At 40.0% G+C, this 21053-nt stretch overlaps 1 protein-coding gene across 2 annotated transcripts; it reads left to right on the top strand.

Annotated features, from left to right (window-relative positions):
* The first annotated feature begins 701 nt into the window (after positions 1-701).
* On the top strand, positions 702-20830 carry clockb (clock circadian regulator b). 2 transcript variants are annotated; one of them, XM_044189664.1, is made up of 24 exons: positions 702-1048; positions 2827-2873; positions 3682-3838; positions 4599-4687; positions 5289-5348; positions 5777-5925; positions 6637-6728; positions 7038-7127; positions 7302-7422; positions 7921-8034; positions 8380-8498; positions 8620-8702; positions 9151-9257; positions 9371-9518; positions 9763-9838; positions 10472-10616; positions 10813-10916; positions 11125-11229; positions 11740-11898; positions 12678-12926; positions 13518-13711; positions 13869-13998; positions 16706-16837; positions 17410-20830. In XM_044189664.1, the coding sequence occupies exons 4-24, from the start codon at positions 4671-4673 to the stop codon at positions 17734-17736; spliced, it is 2721 nt and encodes a 906-aa protein (XP_044045599.1). In that variant the 5' UTR covers positions 702-1048; positions 2827-2873; positions 3682-3838; positions 4599-4670; the 3' UTR covers positions 17737-20830. The 2 variants fall into 2 exon arrangements, with proteins under 2 accessions (XP_044045599.1, XP_044045598.1); XM_044189663.1 differs by lacking the exon at positions 702-1048 and adding an exon at positions 1140-1470.
* The last annotated feature ends 223 nt before the right edge of the window (positions 20831-21053 follow it).

Raw genomic sequence — 21053 nt, forward strand, 5'->3', positions numbered from 1 at the left:
GTGGGTTTTGATATTATATGTCTTGATAACATAATATTCTCTCTTCTGTAAAGACAATGAACAATACAGTTTGAATAGCTATCATGGTAACCATGTTTACTGCAGCCCTTACATGACCAGACTCCTCTGTCATCTCTTTCCTCTAATGCCACCTCGTTTATGAATGTTGTATTTGCCTAGAAAGGGGTTGTAAACTTTGTTTTAAGCCATAATACAATTACTTTTATATATAATTTTATGTAATATCAATAACAGTACACCAATAAAAACGACATGGTCGTTTGGAGAAAATGTGAAATGAACATCTAATCCCAGATCATGCCGCATAAAAATTTTTCTAATGTCAAAATGTACAATAATATGATTTTAGGGAAACCTCGACACAGTATAGGTAAACGTCACGGTCTGTAGAGCTTCTGATTGGATGTCGATAAAAGGGGAAACCCCTTGCCATCAGGCAGGGCCATCCCTACCCTGCACTGCACAGTCCTGGCGACCGTCCAATGTCACATTCACAGTCCATTCACTGTAACTTAAACTGTGTTTCCTGAAAATAATATGGCGATGTTAATGGTGCCTATTAATATAATTGTGAAAATACTGAAATACGGTGGCATTTAACATTTAAACTCTAAATATTAAGCCGATACTTGAATAAAATACTACTACTATCCGGAATAGCATCCGTCATTCCTACTTTAAATGCATGAATTTGCAAGTCAGGTCGCAGAATCGCAACCTTGTCCGTTTGTTCTCTATCATATCAAAAACTAGGTGGCACCGACTGTGGACTAGTTTGGCTGAAAAAGCCACAAAAACACGCGGAGTCATTTCCCCTCCGTAGATCACTCAGCGATCCCCTCCGTTTCGCTGCTACTGTACTTGCAAAATAGTGCGCCCTACTGTCTCTAATGCGCATGACTGTACGTCGTAGTGTGAAGTAGGCCTCCTGTTTTTCTCCCTCACCCGGAGTCCTCCTGGCCCCCACCACCTCGATGCAACGTTCAAGTAAGCAAAACACGGAGGCTGCTATCGATTATTCGGGAAGGTAAGGATTTTTTTTAATGCATATCACCACCAGCGGTGGTCGTCGATTGTGAAATAGCACGGCCGTTGTGGTCGGTGTTTGTTTTTTTAGCGTGCGGAAGCGGTCGGACTGCAGAAGAGGCTTCGGGACTGTTTCCGCACGCTCGAGGGAGAGCAAGGCCCAGTGACCCACATTCAGAGCAGCCAGTGTCAATGTGTACGAGTGGGCGAGCGTGTGCGCGTATCCCTGTCCATGTGTGTGTATGTGTGTGCCTGGGAACTGTGTGTGTGTGTACACATACATCTGCCGCGAAAATGTTTCCACCATCGCTGGTTTTAGACATTTCTCCGCGGCCGACATTTATGTTTTTGTGGGCTTTTACGAGGATCTTGCCCCGCGCGGATGCTTAGGCTCAGTTTTCTCGCGGTGTTTGAGGACCAACGGTAATATTTTTGAGATTATTTTGTCGTTAATGTCAGTTGTTGCGTGACAGCTTGAGGCTCGTCGCCAGCTTGCCATGATAGAGACTGATATTCCTCCTGTTTATTTCACAAACGTGAAATAACCGTGTCACTCAGTATTTGTGAGTGTAGCGGGAGAAAACGGGGTCAGTAAGAACATTAATTGTCCGAGTTAAATGGGCAGTTTTCGGTAGCAAGCTTAGTTAGCCTGCTAGCTAGCTAAATGGGTTGCTCTCACGGTTACGGTCTTATGATTGTATAACGAACACCTGTGGAACTAAAATGTATATTAAACATGTTACTGTGCCTATCTGATGGCTAATGGCTGTTTTGGTTGACTGCATTACGTGGTCTCCACTGGGCCGTGTTGCAAATAACAGTGTTTATTCATTGGCAATGGTGTACAGTGAGCAGAATCGCCCAATGAAGAAGCTCAATCTAACGCGGCTTCACTTATTAGCCATCAGGAATACATGACTGTAGGTCAGGCCAGTGCTTCCCAAAGTAGAGACCCAGGACCACCATGGGGTCCTTAAAATGGTCTAAGAAAATGCCAAAATCTATCTATTATCATCCACTAAAATTAGTGCAATAAAATAATCTAGCTGGGGGATAATGTTATCCATAGGTTTTACTGTCCCCACTCTGACCTTCCTGTCTACTGTCATATTTCACAGCAAAATCCTCTTAGATGGGGTTCATTTGCACACAATGTGATCCAAGTGGTGGTATGTTATCTGATTGGGTATGCTTGATCAGTTTGGGAGCTTCATTGGTAGACTGTTCACCTAGGCATCACAAAAACAATTAGTCGATTCATTGACATCTGCCATTATGATAATAAATAAATAAATAATTGGCTGACCAATAGATGATGAAAACAGTGGAGCTGAACTGATTAGTTAATTGATAGAAAATTTACATACATTTTTTCTAGCAAAAATTCCATACATTCATTGGTTCCAGTTGCTCAGTTGTGAGCATATTCTGCTTTTCTGTTTTTTATATCACTGTAAAATCTTTGGGTTTTGGACTGTTGGTCAGATCCCATCTTGACCTTCTAGGGGAACTAAATGGCAGATGAACTGATAAATGCAGTAAAATCAATATCTTTTAGTATTGGACTGTTGGTCGGACAATTTGAAGATGGCACCTTGGGCTCTGAGAAAGTGATGGGCATTTTCTGACAATTTATTGACAAAACAATTGTTAAGCACTAATTTCCTGTTTTTAACTTGCAGCAACCATACATTCCTTGTAGAATTTGCATGCATGGTAAATAGTGAACACAGGCCCCGTGATATGTTTGTGAATGAGTGTGGGTTATTTGTGTTGCAGGTGAGGTGTGGCTCATGTAAGAAGATTTGTCAGTGACATTCCAGGAAGTAAGTAAAAAAATACTTAATCACCACTGTTTTCATAATTGGGTCAGTGTGCTCCAAAGGAGTTTCTGAAGTACTAATAATGTATTCATAATAATTGATTTATTCCAGGTTTTCCTCACTGCACTGATGTACGTTATACACACTTTAAAGACTTTGTGGTGCAATAACTGGAATTCCAGGACCCTTTTAACAGTCTTTAATTCATAAAATCTGTTTCATTAGTTATTTATTAGTTCATTTATTAGAAAGTTGTTTAGAATTAATGTACTTGTAACTAAACAGTCACTGACAGTATTAATTGAAAGCAGCTGTACATTTTTTGCAGTGGGGTCCAATTTAATATATGTTAAATGACACATTGTAAAATTAAAAAGCAGTAAAATTGTCATTGGTTGATAAATCACTAAAGTTGGTAAAGGTGATCTACTACACTGGCTGGTAACCTGTTGTTCTGCAGCATCTCACGTTAAAATACAAACTTGATCAATTGTATATGCAAGTGATCCGACTGAACTCACATTATCTGATTCTACATGTGAAAAATTTGTAGGGTGAGAGATTTCTCAGAAAATATTTAAAAAAATTTTTTGAGTTTTTCTTTGGTTAATGTAGATTACAACCAAGATGTTTTTTTAATGTATAGGACTTTTTAGCTTATGAAAATCGTAATTTGTTAGCTGCAGTTGCAATTGGACTCTAAGAGTGAATTTTCTTCACTATTCCTTTGGTAGTAAAGATGGAAAATGGCTAAAAGCTCTGCCCAAATTGACCTGGTGACCCCAGTTTTCTGCTCTGATTTCTCCCGCAGGTTTGGTCGGCCACCATGTCTTTTCCGTGGTCTGGTGCCCCCTCGTGACCCCAATGACCTCAACGCCAGTTCTGACCGTAGAGTCAGCTTTGACCCCAAACCCTTTCTACGACCCCTGAAAAACCGTTAACTGACTGTGTGCATAAGCTGCATTGGGGTGAGAAGTGACTACACATGTTGTGATTAAACTTAAATTAGCTTATGAAAGTATTTTAAGTTTGGTCATGCAGACCATTCCTTTTCACTGAGTAAATCTAATTAAAGTATATTTAGACATATGTTCCCTAACGCATGTTACAACATACAGAATGTTATAATGTTTTACTGACCACAAATGTGGTCTTTTTCTGACATCTATGCTACAATTCAGGATTTAGTCAAGATGACACTAAAATATTAGGCAGTTGGGTATTGAAGTTTAAAAGGAGCTACCATGGTGAGCCATTTGTCTGAGCCCTGTTATCTGAGGGAATGCTGATAATTGTGATTAGTGTTGGAGAATGATACACTGGGTGAAAAAACATTTATTTACAAACACATACATCAATACTTGTTTTTTTATTGCATATATGAACAAGGACACTGCATGTTTAATTTAATTGTTCTTATTTGAGACCTGACCAGTTAACGTGTTTGTCAAGATGAGTCTTTTTTTTGTGTGTGCTCATGGATGCAGTTACAATTGCAACTAATTAGGGGTGGAAATAGTTTGAGTTAAATCTTTGGTACTGAGATGCGATTCTTAATCCAAAATTGATTCATGGTTTAATATATAGAACACGGCGCTATTTTCTGCCTTACTGCAGTACGCTGTGTGCCAAAACATTCCCTCATGTTTTTAATCCACTGAATTGCAGTGTATGTCAATTATAACTGGCACTTCAGCTAATACAATACTTGTTTTTCTGTCTCTCCAGGTGGTCTTCCAAATGCCTACCTCACGCCTAAAGAGCAAATCACTGCAGCCACAGCCCTGATCAGCAGCCACCATGACATCAAGCATAGGGTATGCTGCAACACACACACACACACACACAATTTCAATTTCAATGTCAGTTTATCATAAATGACATGCATACACATGACATGTTCAGATATATAGGTTTGCAAAAACGTCAAGCTCATAATTGTTTATTAATCAAATGCTCCTTTATACTTTCATATTATTATGATTTTTGTCAAATGGTGTGCCACAATAAAAATCTTGAGAAAAAAAGATTTGTTGCATTTTTGTGGCATCAAAACAGTCAAATTTAAAGATATTAAATAACAGCCTCAGATATTATCCATCAGTACAAATTAAAGTATTTGTATTGACCCATATTAATTGAAACATACGAAAGAACACGCCCTGTTACACAAATGCACTCGTAAGCTTCTTGGCAAGCACAACACATTCCTTCTCTCTCTCTTTTTTTTTGTGTGTGACCCAAAAATAAACCTGCTCCTGGCATGTAGGAATCCTCTCATTAGCCAACATCTGTCATTCGCTATTATTAACAATACATATCTGCTTTCAAGCTGCCAACAAACGTGCACACACAGGGAAACACAAAGAGAGTAGGGGGAAAACTCTAAAGTCTAAATATTTTTCTCTCCTCCTTTAGGGATGATTGTAGCATCTTTGATGGGTTGATGGAAGAAGATGAAAAGGACAAAGCAAAACGGTAAGCTAGATATAAAGATGAACATGCTAAAGTGATGCTACTTGTAGTATGTGTTTAATATTAATACACCAATCCTTTTCATAAAACACGGTATTTAAAGGATTGCGTCTTGACCAGACCTAAGCTTGTTAAATTAACTAACATTTAAAACAAATTTAAAGATGGGTATGAGTACATTTTTAGCTCCTGTAGAAAATATACTATGTCATAACTGACTCTATCAGCCATACTGTCTTAACTTTAACATTTTGTGAGTCACATGATAAAAATATTACACCTGCTTATTTTCATTATTGTGTACTTTCTGTATGTCAAAACGAAGCATCTGGACAAAAAAATAAAAAAAAAATCTCTTTAAAACATTTGTCAAAACAACTATGACTGCTTAACATTTAGAATCAAATTTATAAATGTGGTTTTGATTGTAGTGTGTCCCGTAACAAGTCTGAGAAGAAACGGAGAGACCAGTTCAATGTCCTCATCAAGGAACTCGGCACCATGTTGCCGGGCAACACCAGGAAGATGGACAAGTCCACCATCCTGCAGAAAAGCATTGACTTCCTGTGTAAACACAAAGGTCAGAGCTTTCTACCATCCTCACCTTTCTTCCTGTGTTGAACACCTCACAGGGTGGACACTTCTTGTTCTATATGTAGTTTCATTCATCATTCACTCTTGTGTACACTGTGTTTGTTTCCTCTCATCATGAGAGCTTGTTATAAGGAACTGGCACTCCATGTTTTTATTACACTTTTAATGAGACATGGGTACCGTATCTGTGAAGTGTAAATGACTCTTAAATTAATTTTAACCTTTTGACTGTGTAATGTTGACTTAATATATTATGATTAATAATTATGCCATACTTTCATTCTGTGATTGAGCTACTTTACACATACATCCTCTACTCTCTTTCCCTTCATAATCTTAGTTGATCACCACGTAAATACTGAGATCCTCTTATGCTGAAATGTTTAATCATTGCACATGGGTTACTATTCTTTTTAATCCTAGCTCTTATCATTGCTGTGCATGCTAATTAATTATCAGCTGCCACTTCACTGGTGCACTATTAACCAGTGTTCTGTTTAACTGCCCTGTTTTCACTCTGAGCCTTGTGCTATAAATACATTTTTGTACCATGTTGCCGTGTGTTATTGCATCTTTTGTTTTTGTGTTTTCTCTTTCATGTCCTGTCACTTTATTATGTTTCTCTCACTTGACTTTTTCCTGAAAGGCCTGATTTTTCTTCTTAAAAACTCCATTTGCTTTCTATTTCCTCCATCAGAGATCGCAGCTCAGTCAGAGTCGAGTGAGATCAGGCAGGACTGGAAGCCTCCGTTTCTTAGCAATGAGGAGTTCACCCAGCTCATGCTGGAGGTCAGAAATCTCACATTTTGTACTGTAAACCTATCTGTTAGGTGACAACATAGGCGTTATGTCCACTGTTATTTTACTCTTTAGGTAGGTTTTTCATGACCAGGATCAAGATTAATTCTAATTCTCCTCCAAAAGTCCAATTGGGTTCTGATTTTATTTCTAAAAGTAAAACAGCTGTGTCATATTAACAGATTTGACTCATTGTTTATTTTTCTGATTTTTAAGAAAAGACAATTTGTTGACAGCCTTTCACTTCCACTGCTGTAGACCGACCGATTTAGGAGTCTTTGTCTTGTCTTGCATCATTAGGCTCTGGATGGGTTTTTTATAGCAATAATGACTGATGGGAACATCCTCTATGTCTCTGAGAGTGTCACCTCACTACTAGAACACCTACCGGTGAGTAACACTAGTCCTGTCTTTTGCCTAGTATATATTAGTCATCCACTGTATTGTAGCACAGGCTTTAACAGGATTTTTGTGTGTGATTCAGATTGAACATGTCAGGGTGACCAGTGTGTGCTGAAAAAAGGGTGTGATTTATGTGTATGCACATATGTTTCTGTTCCCCAGACGGACTTAGTGGACCAGAACCTGTTAAACTTCATGCCAATTGGGGAACACTCCGATGTGTACAAGTCTCTGTCCACGCACCCCACCGACCCAGAGAGCCTTAGCACCGATTACCTGAAGAGTCAGTAACACCCCAAGTCATATTACACCATACTTAGTGGTTGTTTCAACATTATCCAATAATACTGTACTGTTTTGTGCTTGGTGGTTAAATGGGAATATCATTCACTTTAACATTTACTTTTTTACTTCAGGATGCACAGCCTGCGGCTGATTTATATAAATTTTCATAGCACTGTAGCTAATTTTGTTAGTTTACTATAAATCCTGCCTTGTTCATCTTTTGTCTGTTGGTAAGCAATTTTTTGGATAAAAAAATAAACAATAAACATAGGCCTGAGTTATCTTCTCAGACTGGAATAGCTAAACAAAGAGCCATAGTTAATTCTTAGTGTAGCAACACAAAGTCTAAAAAAAAATAATAATAATTTCCTCCCAGCATCATGAAACAACATTTTAAACATATGAACAATGTTTTTACTGGATGCCACAAATTGTATTCTTGACATAACTTTGACTTTTGACCTAACTTGTATTTATTTTATTTTTTTGTCTCCAGCTAAGAACCACATGGAGTTCTGCTGCCATATGCTGCGAGGGGCCATTGACCCCAAAGAGCCCCCTGTCTACGAATATGTTAAGTTCATTGGCAACTTCAAGTCACTCAACAACGGTATGTCACTTACATAGCAATCTTTTATTCTTTATTTTAGTCATTTAAACAATATTGTGAGAAATGTTCAGCTAAAATGGCATTAAGGTGAGGCGACAATAAAATATTTATTTCTTTGCTATTTCGCATAACAAGCTTGCATATTCACAGGAAAGTGCACTAGTATCAATTGGACATTGCAAATAAATATATGCACATAACATCATTAAGTGTTATCAGTCAAACACTCAACTTGAAAGGGGTCATTCCGCTGAGCCACACAGTGTATCATGACACTATTCTATACTCACTTACTCTCTGAGTAAACAACTTTTTCAATGGCAAATTCTGCTCTGTGTTGTGTAGTTCCCAACATGACGAGGAATGGTCTAGCAGGGGTGTTACAGCGGTCACTACAACCTGCGTTCGATGACCAAGTGTGCTTTGTAGCGACAGTTCGGCTGGCCAAACCTCAGTTTATCAAGGTATTCTTAGACACGCACACACACTCAGACATGCAAATAAAATCACATTAATTATCACATTCATTAATTAATCACTTTATCTAATATAACCTTCTCACTTCTGTTGTTTTTATATTCATAGGAGATGTGTACAGTGGAAGAACCGAATGAAGAATTCACCTCCAGGCACAGCCTAGAATGGAAGTTCCTCTTCTTAGACCATAGGTAAACACACAAACACACACATCTAAAGGTGAGAAAGGAGCCATGGTTTGAACTTCTCAAGCTCTCTGTTTTTTCATTCTTCACACAACTATTTCTGTCACTTTTCACGCGAACAACCGAGTGCAACGCTATCAGTGACTTCCAGGAGAGAGTGTCTGAAAATGAGCAGTGTTATCCACATATTTAAACAATATAGCGTCTCCCCCCTCTCTCTATCATTGCCAACTTGTTACTCTACCTTCCAGTGTGGCTGTTCAGAACAGGTATAAATGTGGTTGGACAACACATCGTATGAACTAGTTCTCTTTGAGCATTAGCTGACCATCACATTTACATAATACTAATTTCTTTGAGATATGAACATTTGAGCTGCTGGACTTTTTGAAGCCTACCTTCTGGTTTTTATTGTGTCAGTGTCATTGATAAAGATGCAATTTCTCCTTTTCAGAGCTCCGCCAATCATAGGCTACCTGCCTTTCGAGGTTCTGGGAACATCAGGGTATGACTATTACCATGTGGATGACCTGGAGACACTTGCCAAGTGTCACGAACACTGTGAGGGCTCACATTTACACACTTTCAGTTAAGATTTTCCATTGAAAGCGTTTCTCTGCTTGTTGTGTCTAACATCTCTGCTCTTGTCTTGTCTTTGTCTCTCTCCTGTTCAGTGATGCAGTACGGTAAGGGGAAGTCTTGCTACTACCGTTTCCTGACTAAAGGTCAACAGTGGATCTGGCTTCAGACACACTACTACATCACCTATCACCAGTGGAACTCGCGGCCTGAGTTTATTGTCTGTACACACACAGTAGTCAGGTATTGCAGCTGAATTCTGTCTCCTCTTACCTTTTTCTCTGTACCTTTTTACTGATGGTACATTTATCAGAATATTTTTTTGTTCCGATCCGAATAAAAGGCTCCTCATATCCACTATGGTTTATTTACTGGTGACACAGCATTTCTAAATTGTCTTTGCATCTTTCATGCACACCACCTCCGTGGTTCTTCACCAGTTGTCCCTGAAACCTCCCTTATTTTCTTTTTTGGGTCTAAAATGCAGCTATGCAGAGGTGAGGGCAGAACAGCGCAGAGAGCTTGGCATTGAGGAGTCTAACCCAGATGTTACTGCAGATAAGGTGAGAAATGACTTCTAGAAATGGTCTATACTCAACTATTTTCTTAAATGCATGATCCCAATAATGAAAGGAATTACAATAAACCAAGTATGGAGGAGAAGCTGTAAGAAACATAGTGTGGTTGAATTTGTAGATTTGTTGTTTAAGCCTGAGTAACAGACAAAACTAAACTATCAGTAGTGTAATTGAACTTGGATTAATTGATTGACTGAAATTTTCTAGTGACAATGTATTTAACAGACAAAATAATATATTCAACCTCATCAGGAGTCATCATATTATTAAATATGTCACGAAGCTCACAAAATAAAGCCCAAAAACTTGTTTCTAATGTAAACTGGCACAGGAAGTCTAAAGCCTATTTGTTACCCATTAACTTCTGTCAGTGAGTTGCTACTGCCTGTTCTCACATTGTCACACTGTCAACAAATCTCTGACAATGTGACTCTTGTTCTCTGATGTTATCTCAAACCCTTTGGTTAGTGTTTACGTCAAGATGAGAACAACAGATATATCATAAGTCAAACTTTGAATTGAATTCACAAACAGATAAAGAAAATAAGATAAAACAGATTTTTATTTTTTAAAGAATTGACTGTCAAGTGTATTTTTCCTCTGCTTATCTGTTTTTAGAGTCAGGACTCTGGCTCAGAGTCACAGCTGAATACGTCCAGCCTCAAGGAGGCTCTGGAGCGATTTGACCACAGCCGATCACCCTCGACTTCCTCACGGAGTTCCCGCAAGTCCTCATCGCATGTCTCTGACAACACTTGCACTTGTAAAGAGACACACACACACACACACACACACACACACACACACACACAGAGTTGCATGTAAAAATAAAATCCGCAAAAGCGAGTCAGTGACACATCAGACCTAGAGTTTAATGGGATGATGAAGCGCTGCAGTAAGATGATGTGGTATCGACAGCAGAGTATGACTCATGCTCATCAATGATTCTGTCTCTGCAGCAACAGCTTCTAAGCTACACATGGACACGGCCACACCTCCTCGGCAGTCACTGGCCTCCACCATGGAGATAACATCACAACGTCGCTCATCCATCAGCAGCCAGGTGAGACTTGATTGGCCAAAACGCAAAGCAAACTAGTACTTCCTGTTTTGACAGATACAGATTTTCGTGACCATGAGTTAACACAAATAGAGATGGAATTTTATTCACTCAGTGCTGTTTTATAATGCAGTGTGGTTAAGGAGATGTAATGTAACAAATCCATACACTTCAGTTGTGATAATTCTCCTGATTATCTGTATATTTGCAGTCTATGAGCTCTCAAACCACAGGCCAGAGTGTTACTCCGGGTATGATCACTCAACAACAGCAGCAGCAGCAACAACAACCACAGCAGCTACAGACAAATGTACAGGTGAGAATGGTGATACTACACTTGGGTCATCACTTGGATTAGTTAATAATCGCTTAATTGCTCAGTCGATCGACAAAAAATTCATCCGCAACAACACTGGACAATAGATTCATGTTAAAAAAAAAAAATTTCAGTGAAAATGACAAATACATATAAACAAATGCTTATTTTCTTAGTATTCTCTGATAAACTGCATACCTTTTTTTAGGTTTTGGACTGTTGGTTGGACAAAAAGATGTCACATTGGGCTCTGGGAAACTGTAATTGGCATTATTCACTATTTTCTTACTTTTTATAGACCAAATGATAAATGAATTAATGGAGAAAATAATAGTCAGACTAATCAATAATACAAATAATCATTAGCTGCAGACCTACTGTGGAGTTTGTGATGTTAGTTTGCCAGTGTTTCATAATGAACATTAGACCATCAGTTACTGGTAACTGCATGTGTACACATAGTCAGAACTGCTGAAGTAAGCGACCTGTTCTTTTTCTCTCCACCTGCAGCCAGTGATGGAGTTCTCAGCGCAGGTGAATGCCATGCAGCATCTAAAGGATCAGCTGGAACAGAGGACAAGATTGATCCAGGCCAACATCCAGCGGCAGCAGGAGGAGCTGAGACACATCCAAGAGCAGCTGCAGAGAGTCCAGGGACAGGGCATACAGGTACGATGTAGACTCACACACAAGAGCTGTCAAGGCGGCACATTTTTGCAATGTAAAATATTGCCTTTTCGTTAAATTTAGGGCAAGTTTGCTCATTGTATATTTATTAAATTCTAAAAAGTCTATAGTTTATTGTCTCAAATGTGACATTTATAATGTAGTGCACTAACTCGTCACCATCTCAAATCTTCTCTTCCTTCATTTTATTTCTCTCCTCCCCCCTATCTCATCTCTCTTTGTTTCTGACCTCCTCACTTATACTTAGTCGTGGTTGGGCTATGTTTGAGAAAAGACTAGGAATGAGCGCACCTAACCTTTTCACAGCAAAAGAAAACTAATTATATTCAAACAATAAACCAGAGAGCTACTTCGGTTTTCTGAAAGGGTTTATTTTACTCACAGGATAATTGCATATTTACCTTTCCAAATTTGGAAAACTGCTTATTTGAACAAAACTAGCACATAACCTCTCTTCTTTTTTTTAAAAGATCAGTAGCTGTATTGTGCTTTGTCTTTTCCTATTGTGTTCTACCTGGCTTTCCCTGACCTAGATCAGAAGTAGAAGGATGCATTATGTATTATTTTTGTTATTTTCAGAGGAAGCAGCAGTTTCACTGAATGTGAACCCTGTAAAGATAATTTACTCTAAGTAAAATATTACATTCTGTTATTACAATAAGCACATATTCAGATTGGGCAAATAAATGCACAAAAATAACTGCATGCAGTGTAAACTTCGACACACGGTGGCCTGACATTTTGTGTTTCTATCCCGACAGATGTTGCTACAGCAACAGCAGGGTGGAGCGATGAACGTGCAGCTCCCCCAGGTGGGGTCGATCCAACAAACAACTACTTTGACCAATCATGTCCCGCAAACAACAATTAACCCCGTCCATTCAGGAACTCAGCAGCTCACTATCCAGCAACAGGCACCACCCCCTCAGCAGAGCCTACAGCAGCAGAGCCTACAGCAGCAGAGCCTACAGCAGCAGAGCCTACAGCAGCAAACCAACACCCTCAAACAGGTGGGATACACGGACGCACAGATCAGACCAAACTTTTTTTTAAATCTCGGATAATCTGGCAGTATCTGTAACTTTTAAAGGAAAAGGTCCAACAATAATTATGTAGTCAATATTCAAGGTCCTCTGAGAACACTAATCTTGTGTGAACGTTTGACATGTATGTGGAGAACTACTACTACAACACAAACACAGTACTAGTCTGTAAAGTTGGAATGTTTACATTTCATTGAGACAACAGGAAAAGCCACAGGGCTTACTGTTAGTGTTAAATAATGTGAGAGACTTTACAGAGTACTCACAGTGACAGTGGAGAACTGTAAAACAAACAAAGCATCATATTTACTGTGGTTAGAGACACCCTCCATATTCAGAAAAGGTTGATGTCATGTATATGTCATGTAATAAAGTCCATTCAAAATAGCCAGGGCAACAAAAGCACCACTTTCAGGTTTGTGATCTGCTGAACTTATTTTAAGCTATGTTCAAATATACTGATATGAAATAAAATGGGAAAACTGGAGACTTTGTGACTTTGTGTTAAAGGAATTAATTTCATGTCTCTCCCTCCTTCCCCACATTGCCACTCTCCAGCCCCAGCGTCAGCCCCAGCAACCTCCCCAGGCTCCGCTCCAGACCCAGGGCTCTGTATCTGCTCCACTATACAACACTATGATGATTTCCCAGCCGGGGCAGCCAAACGTGCTGCAGATCAGCACAAGCCTGCCGCAGAACAACACACAGCAAGGCACCGCTGTGGCCACCTTTACACAGGACCGACAGATCCGGTAGGTAGACTACTTGGAGAGATACTGCTCCTTAGTAAGAAGAGTTCCCGTCTGAAACCAAGCTTTGTATAATCATACATCCAGTATGATTCATGGTTACTGTAATTTATTTTTTCTTTCCTTTTATGTTCCATTTTCTCCATTTCAATCTCTCCAGGTTCCCAGCAGGACAGCAGCTGGTGACCAAGCTTGTGACAGCTCCGATGGCATGTGGAGCAGTCATGGTGCCCACCTCCATGTTCATGGGACAGGTGGTCACTGCGTACAACCCCTTTGGTGGGCAACAGGTAAGGACAAAGCCAAATGAGTCATGGAGCAAGTAATGAAACCATATCTAAGATCAGAAAAAAGCACTACTCTAGAGTCCATCCAAGAGAACGTGTGAGGCACACAACACCCAACTGCTCAGTGCTGACTGTGTGTGGTTAAAGTGTGAAATTGTTAAATAAAATTGAGTTTTAAAAAAAGAAAGCATGTCGTTAGTGGGGAAAACTCAGTTAATCACACCTATATAAATTAAGTCTTGTATCTGATGCTGATGTTTGGTGATGAAAAGATAATGGAAATGAGTCTACATTAAGAAAACAGCTATATTTTTCAAAGCCCAAGTGTGAAAGCAGCTCACAAGGAGATAAAAAATGAATCCCAAAATGGTTTAGAAGTTTGAAGTCAAGTCCTTGAAGACTAAAGATGACTCAAAGGACTAGTAGATTATTTGTCAAAAAACAAGTACAGTGTTATTTTTTTTATTGACGTATACATCCTTCTTCTTTTCCTTTCGGCTGTTCCCTTTCAGGGGTCGCCACAGCGAATCATGTGCCTCCATCTAACCCTGTCCTCTGCATCCTCTTCACTCACACCAATTAACTTCATGTCCTCTCTCACTACATCCATAAATCTCCTCTTTGGTCTTCCTCTAGACGTCCTGCCTGGCAGCTCCAACCTCAGCATCCTTCTACCAATATATTCACAGTCTCTCCTCTGAACATGTCCAAACCACCTCAATCTGGCCTCTCTGACTTTATCTCCGAAACATCTAACATGAGCTGTCCCTCTGATGTACTCATTCCTGATCCTGTCCGTCCTTGTCACTCCCAAAGAGAACCTCAACATCTTAAGCTCTGCTACCTCCAGCTCTGCCTCTTGTCTTTTCTTCAGTGCCACTGTCTCTAAGCTGTACAACATTGCTGGTCTCACCACCGTCTTGAACACCTTTCCTTTCATTTTTGCTGATACTCTTTTATCACACAACACACCTGACACTTTTCTCCACCCGTTCCAACTTGCTTGCACTCCCTCTTCACCTCTTTTCCACAGTCTCCATTGCTCTGAACCGTTGACCCTAAGTACTTAAAGTCCTGCACCTTCTTCACCTCTGCTCCCTGTAACCTCACCGTTCCACCTGGGTCCCTCTCATTGACACACATGTATTCTGTCTTACTGCGGCTAAGCTTCATTCCTCTGTTTTCCAGAGCAGAACTCCATCTCTCTAGATTTTCCTCCACCTACTCCCTGCTCTCACTACAAATCACAATGTCATCCGCAAACATCATAGTCCATGGAGATTCCTGTCTAACCTCATCTGTCAGCCCGTCCATCACCAGAGCAAACAAGAAGGGGCTCAGAGCCGATCCTTGATGCAGACCCACCTCCACCTTGAACTCCTCTGTCACACCTACAGCACACTCACCACTGTCTTACAGCTCTCATACATGTCCTGCACCACTCTAACATACTTCTCTGCCACTCCAGACTTCCTCATACAATACCACAGCTCCTCTCTCGGCACCCTGTCATACGCTTTCTCTAAATCTATGAAGACACAATGCAACTCCCTATGACCTTCTCTGTACTTCTCCATCAGCATCCTCAAAGCAAATACTGCAGCTGTTGTACTCTTTCTAGGCATGAAACCATATTGCTGCTCACAAATGCTCACCTCTGCCCTTAGCCTAGCTTCCACTGCTCTTTCCCACAACTTCATTGTATGGCTCATCAGCTTTATTCCTCTGTAGTTGCCACAGCTTTGCCCATCTCCCTTGTTCTTAAAAATTGGCACCAATACACTTCTCCTCCATTCCTCGGGCACTCTCCAAGATCTTGTTAAACAAACTAGTCAGAAACTCTACTGCCACCTCTCCTAGACACTTCCATACCTCCACAGGTATGTCATCAGGACCGACTGCCTTTCCACTCTTCATCCTCTTCACTTCACTCTTGCTAATCTTTGCTACTTCCTGCTCCACACCAGTCACCTCTTCGTTCCCTTTCATTTTCCTCATTCATCAATTCTTCAAAGTACTCCTTCCATCTTCCCATCACACTCCTGGGACCTGTCAATACATTTTCATCCTTATCTTTAATCACCCTAACCTGCTGCACATCCTTCCCATCTCTATCTCTTTGTCTGGCCAACCTGTACAAATCCACCTCTCCCTCTTTACTGTCCAACCTAGCATACAAGTCCTCATATGCTCTTTGTTTGGCCTTTGCCACCTCTACCTTCACCTTACGCTGCATCTCCCTGTACTCCTGTCTACTCTCTTCAGTCCTCTTAGTGTCCCACTTCTTCTTAGCTAACCTCTTTCTCTGTATACACTCTTGCACTTCCTCGTTCCACCACCAAGTCTCCTTGTCCGCTTTCCTCTTTCCAGATGACACACCGAGTACCCTCCTACCTGTCTCCCTGATCACTAGCATGTAGTAGTCCAGTCATCTGGGAGCACTTCCTGACCAATATTGACGTATACATCCATCCCTTTTATTTGTTTTTCCAGTCCAAAGACATCTTGAAAAGTTGGTTCCTTAGAGAATCCATTGAGAGAGATCATGAGGAGTTGTAGAGGTGATGCTAATAATAAGACTTAATGTGAGGGATCTCTCTTAAAGCAGTAAATGGCTTACAATATTTCAAACAAAACTTTTCTTATATGATTCACTTACACGACTACATCCCTGTGTTGTTCTCTGTTAACTTCTGTGTCAATTCATCAGGGAGGGCAAACCCAGACCCTGACTCTGCAACCAGCCCAACCGCCCCAAGGTCAGCCAGACGGCCAAAATCAGACGGCTGTAGTGGCTCAAAGCGGCCAGCAGGGGCAGCAGCAACAACAGCAATTCCTACAGGTATCAGTAGAGGACAGCAAATATCATTTATTTAAATAGACAGCTTGACAAAGCTATCAAGTTATGTGTTATATGTTATGTTTTATTTTGGTGAAAAGTGTTGTCTTTATCCTGCAGTGAGTTATGAAATAATGTAACTACTGTTTACAGAATCTATTAATTTCAAGTATCTATTTAAACTTCATGCATTTTAAACCGGAGATATAACCTCGCGTTTGCGTAGACAACCGACTGTGTCGTCAACGGGAATGTTCACATTTGCCTATGTACTGTGCGTGTTACTGGAGGATTATACTAGAGTTGTGCATATGTGCACACATATCTTGCGCATCGCATTAATTTCTGAGGACTTGCACAACCGATGCTCCAAATCGATGCAGGACACGCGAAGCAGCCATCATGTGTAGGCGAACACATAGTTAACATCAGGTATATCTCTGGCTTTAGTTGCAGAGTGTGTGAGAAGAGAAAGAGAGGCTTTTTCTTGACATTAAAGAATTGAAATAAAATATAAATATAAAAAGAAATAATAATTAATTAATTCTAATATTCTTGCACTGTTTTTCTCTCAGGGCACTCGTCTTCTCCACAGTAACCAGTCTACCCAGCTGATTCTGCAGGCAGCTTTCCCACTCCAACAACAGGGCACCTTCACCCAGGCAACGCACCAACAGCAACCCCAGCAACCCCAGCAACAACAACAACAACAACAACAACAACAGCAACAGCAACAACAGCAGCAGCAACGGCAACAGCAGCAACAGCAGCAACAACAACAACAACAGCAGCAACAATCTCACCACCAGAGGCACCAGCAGCAGCTGAAACCACAACCCCAGAAACAGCAGAAAGCCCCTTCATCGCACAGGACTGACAGTGTCAGCAGCCAGCCACAGTAAAGCCTGCAGGAAAACTTGTTCAGTTAGAAAACCTGGGGAATTGAAACTCTAAGGGATTGCTGCATACATTTGTTCTGGATGTGTGGCTGTAACAAACTTCCATTTCCCCCAAAATCGTTGCCCTCTCTTCTTCCATCTGAAAGAAAAGAAACAGGAAAGAGGAAAGCCTCTGAGTCCGCAGGGAACTCAACAAAGATTGTCACCATGGCAACAGGATGGATTAAAATCCCCCTTTCCCTCACCAGAGACGGAATTGTGAGGGAGCTCCGGTCTCCGTGGCAACCTGACAAATATCCAGAGAACACCTTATTGCCACGGTAACGATAGACTTTTTTGAAGGTCTGTCAAAGTGGACTGACCTTGTACAGATTTACTGTATGATAAAAAAACAACTTGTAAATATCCAATATAGCCTAACAGGAAACAGAAATGTAGTATTTTATATGATTGCATGGAAAAACTGTGTAAGCTTTTATTAGTCGCTTTTGAAAACTTTTTACTTTGTTCAAGTGTTTTCTGGTCAAAGACAGAGCAATGACGTGCTCTCTCAGAACCCCTTCTTCCCCCCCTTCTCTGAAAAAAAGAAAAGAGTCCATAATAAGGCTTTAAATTTCTGTCAGTTTATTTCAAAAATGTTTGGGCTTGGGTTTTTTTGTGGAAGTTGTGTTTTTAAACACAAGACAAAAACAGATCTTTTTAACTTTATAAGTACACATTATGTTTGGCAAGAAACTACAGTTTAACTGAATTCTTCGCAGGATGATCACTACGTATAACGGGTTAAGTGATTCCAAGTGCCAATAACATAGTCAATTATGTTGTTTTTATTTCAAGCAGATTATTTAAAGAAGTAGATATATTTTCCAACAAGATATTACCCTCTAATAAAGTTAATGCGTGTGTATATAGTAGGGATTATTTTTTAACAGTCAGAGAGCCCTATACGTAACAAACAGTATATCCTCAACCTCCTGAAACTTTAGCACTTGATGTGGTTGTGTACAGTAAATCACTGTCGAGACCTAGTTGTTTGTAATCTATGGTGTGATCTGTGAGCTAGTGTGTGTTTTTGGGAATACAATCTTCATGTGCATGAGTGGGCATGAGAGTGTCTGTGGTTGGTGTGTATGTGTGCTTGTTGCCCCTTGTGTCTTACAATAATTGACTTAGTAAGGGTTTGAAGTTGCTGGATGGTACTTGTATTCTCAGGAATGTGGAAAGTTTTTTGCTTCTGCCTCAGTCTGGAACTAGACCAGGAAGGATTAGACAGTGATGCTGCAAAGACCAGAGGAAGAAGTGTGATAAAAGGGTGTGGTGTGAGAGTAAAAATATGTTGTTTTCGTAATGGGGGATGGGGTTGTTGAGATACGATGAAGTAGAAATATATAGAGAAATAATTTTCAGCTATTCACCCAGATTGGAATAGATTGACTTCATTGTACCAGCGAACCTGTATTTCTACTAACTGATTCATGGTCTTTTGTATCATCAGTGTTTCATCCTTCTTTCTCTTCCTAGGCCTCAGAAACCCTCATGCAGTTCAGTTAACTCGTCTTTTAGTTCTCAAACAGCAGTTGAAACCAGGGCTGTTCCCAAGTCCATTTTAAATACATATGGAAATGGGCTCAGCCCCTCCACTACAGTTGTAAGCCATATCAAACAGAAAAGCCTTGGATTGGAGGAAGTGTAATGGTTGGCAAAGGAGCTTTTAGAATGTGTTGTTTTGTCTAGTAAAGTGTGGTAAAGACTGTGTGTGTGTGTGTGTGTGTGTGTGTGTGTGTGTGTGTGTGTGAGAGAATATAGCGTCTCCTGTTCATGATCCTACTTCTCGTATCACTCGGGGGTCAGTATCGGTTTCCCCTGGCGATAGCCAATCAGTTCTTGCGTTGCAGTATAAAGAAATAATTGTAATATTCAAGAAACTTCCTCTCCGGTTGGGCTTAGTATTCTGCAAGCCCGTGTGTGGGACAGCTCAACTTGAATACATGTCTGTGTGTGAGAGTTTGTATACATGTTAACTGTCACTGTAACCCATTATATTTTCATACGAAAACAGATGTGTGACTGGAAAGAATGGATGTTAGGCAATGCAAAGCATTGGTCACTTGTCAGGCTATAAAAAATATGAGCAGTGTTAATGTTTTACAATGGCCGACTGCTCAACAAACACTTATCACAACAACGACACATAAGACCAGTCCCAAATGGTAACCCTCTAAGATAAGATTTTAATTTAGAATGGCAATTTGTGTGACAGGGACAAATCCTCTTCTTGACTTTGTCCACAAAGAAGGAATAGAAAAGAGGATTCACAGTGAGGGTCTTACTATTTGAACCAGGTCTTCCTTCCCATCACATAGCAAATGTAGATCCTCTATAGACTAGTTTGTGTTTAAGGCATCACTCTAAAGGGTAATGTTGAAATGTTTATAGTTTGTCACTGATACGCAGTCCAAAGAATGTAAAGGTGTTTTAAAGAGACTAATGGATGTTGTAACTGTTGATTATGGAGAACCTTTGACAGGCTTTGTGATGAAGGAAAACATGTTTCTCACTGCAAGGATCCACATATACAATCTGAAATGCAATCTTATTTACAGGCTTTGCATTGTAAAAGAACCTCTGAATGTTTTAACATTACAGACTTTCTGTTTCTGTTTTTGTAACAATCATTTTCTGACATCTTTTTGGAAAAAGAGTTTGAAAGCTGTTGAAAGGTGAGGTGTAGGATATTTGAAATGGGACGCCATAGACAAGACAGTGAGTCCCCCCCCTCCACAGAGATACACAGATCACATTTCCACTACACAATTTGGTTCTAAAGAGTCCTTGTTCTAGTATAATACTGTACACATATACAAAGCTAAGAACACCAGTATTCAGTGTAAAACGGTGCTATGCTTACCTGTACTGTACTGTATGTATGTATGTATGTATATCCATTCTTCTGCTCTTGAACTGTGCTCCTTTATCTACCCCAAAGTCAAATGTAATAATAATCAATATTTTGAAGCAAATGTTTGCTATTATTATAACTCCCCTCTCCACTCTTGGTCAATTTGGAAATAAAAACAGTTGCAAATATTATATGTGACACATGTCTACTGCAATTTTGTTGTGTTCTGTTATATTAATATATAAATATCTGTAATATTTCAACAACTGTTGGGTGGATTGTAATGTAAATTTTGTACATACCTTCAATGTCCCCAAAGGTTGACTCCTACTGACTTTGGTTATCTTCTGACTTTTCCTCTGGTGCCACCATGTGGTTGAAATTTTAGTTTTTTAGTGAAAGGTCCCAACAACTATTGGAT

The sequence above is a fragment of the Siniperca chuatsi genome, linkage group LG3 (genome assembly GCF_020085105.1).
Source record: "Siniperca chuatsi isolate FFG_IHB_CAS linkage group LG3, ASM2008510v1, whole genome shotgun sequence".
NCBI classification, from domain to species: domain Eukaryota; kingdom Metazoa; phylum Chordata; class Actinopteri; order Centrarchiformes; family Sinipercidae; genus Siniperca; species Siniperca chuatsi.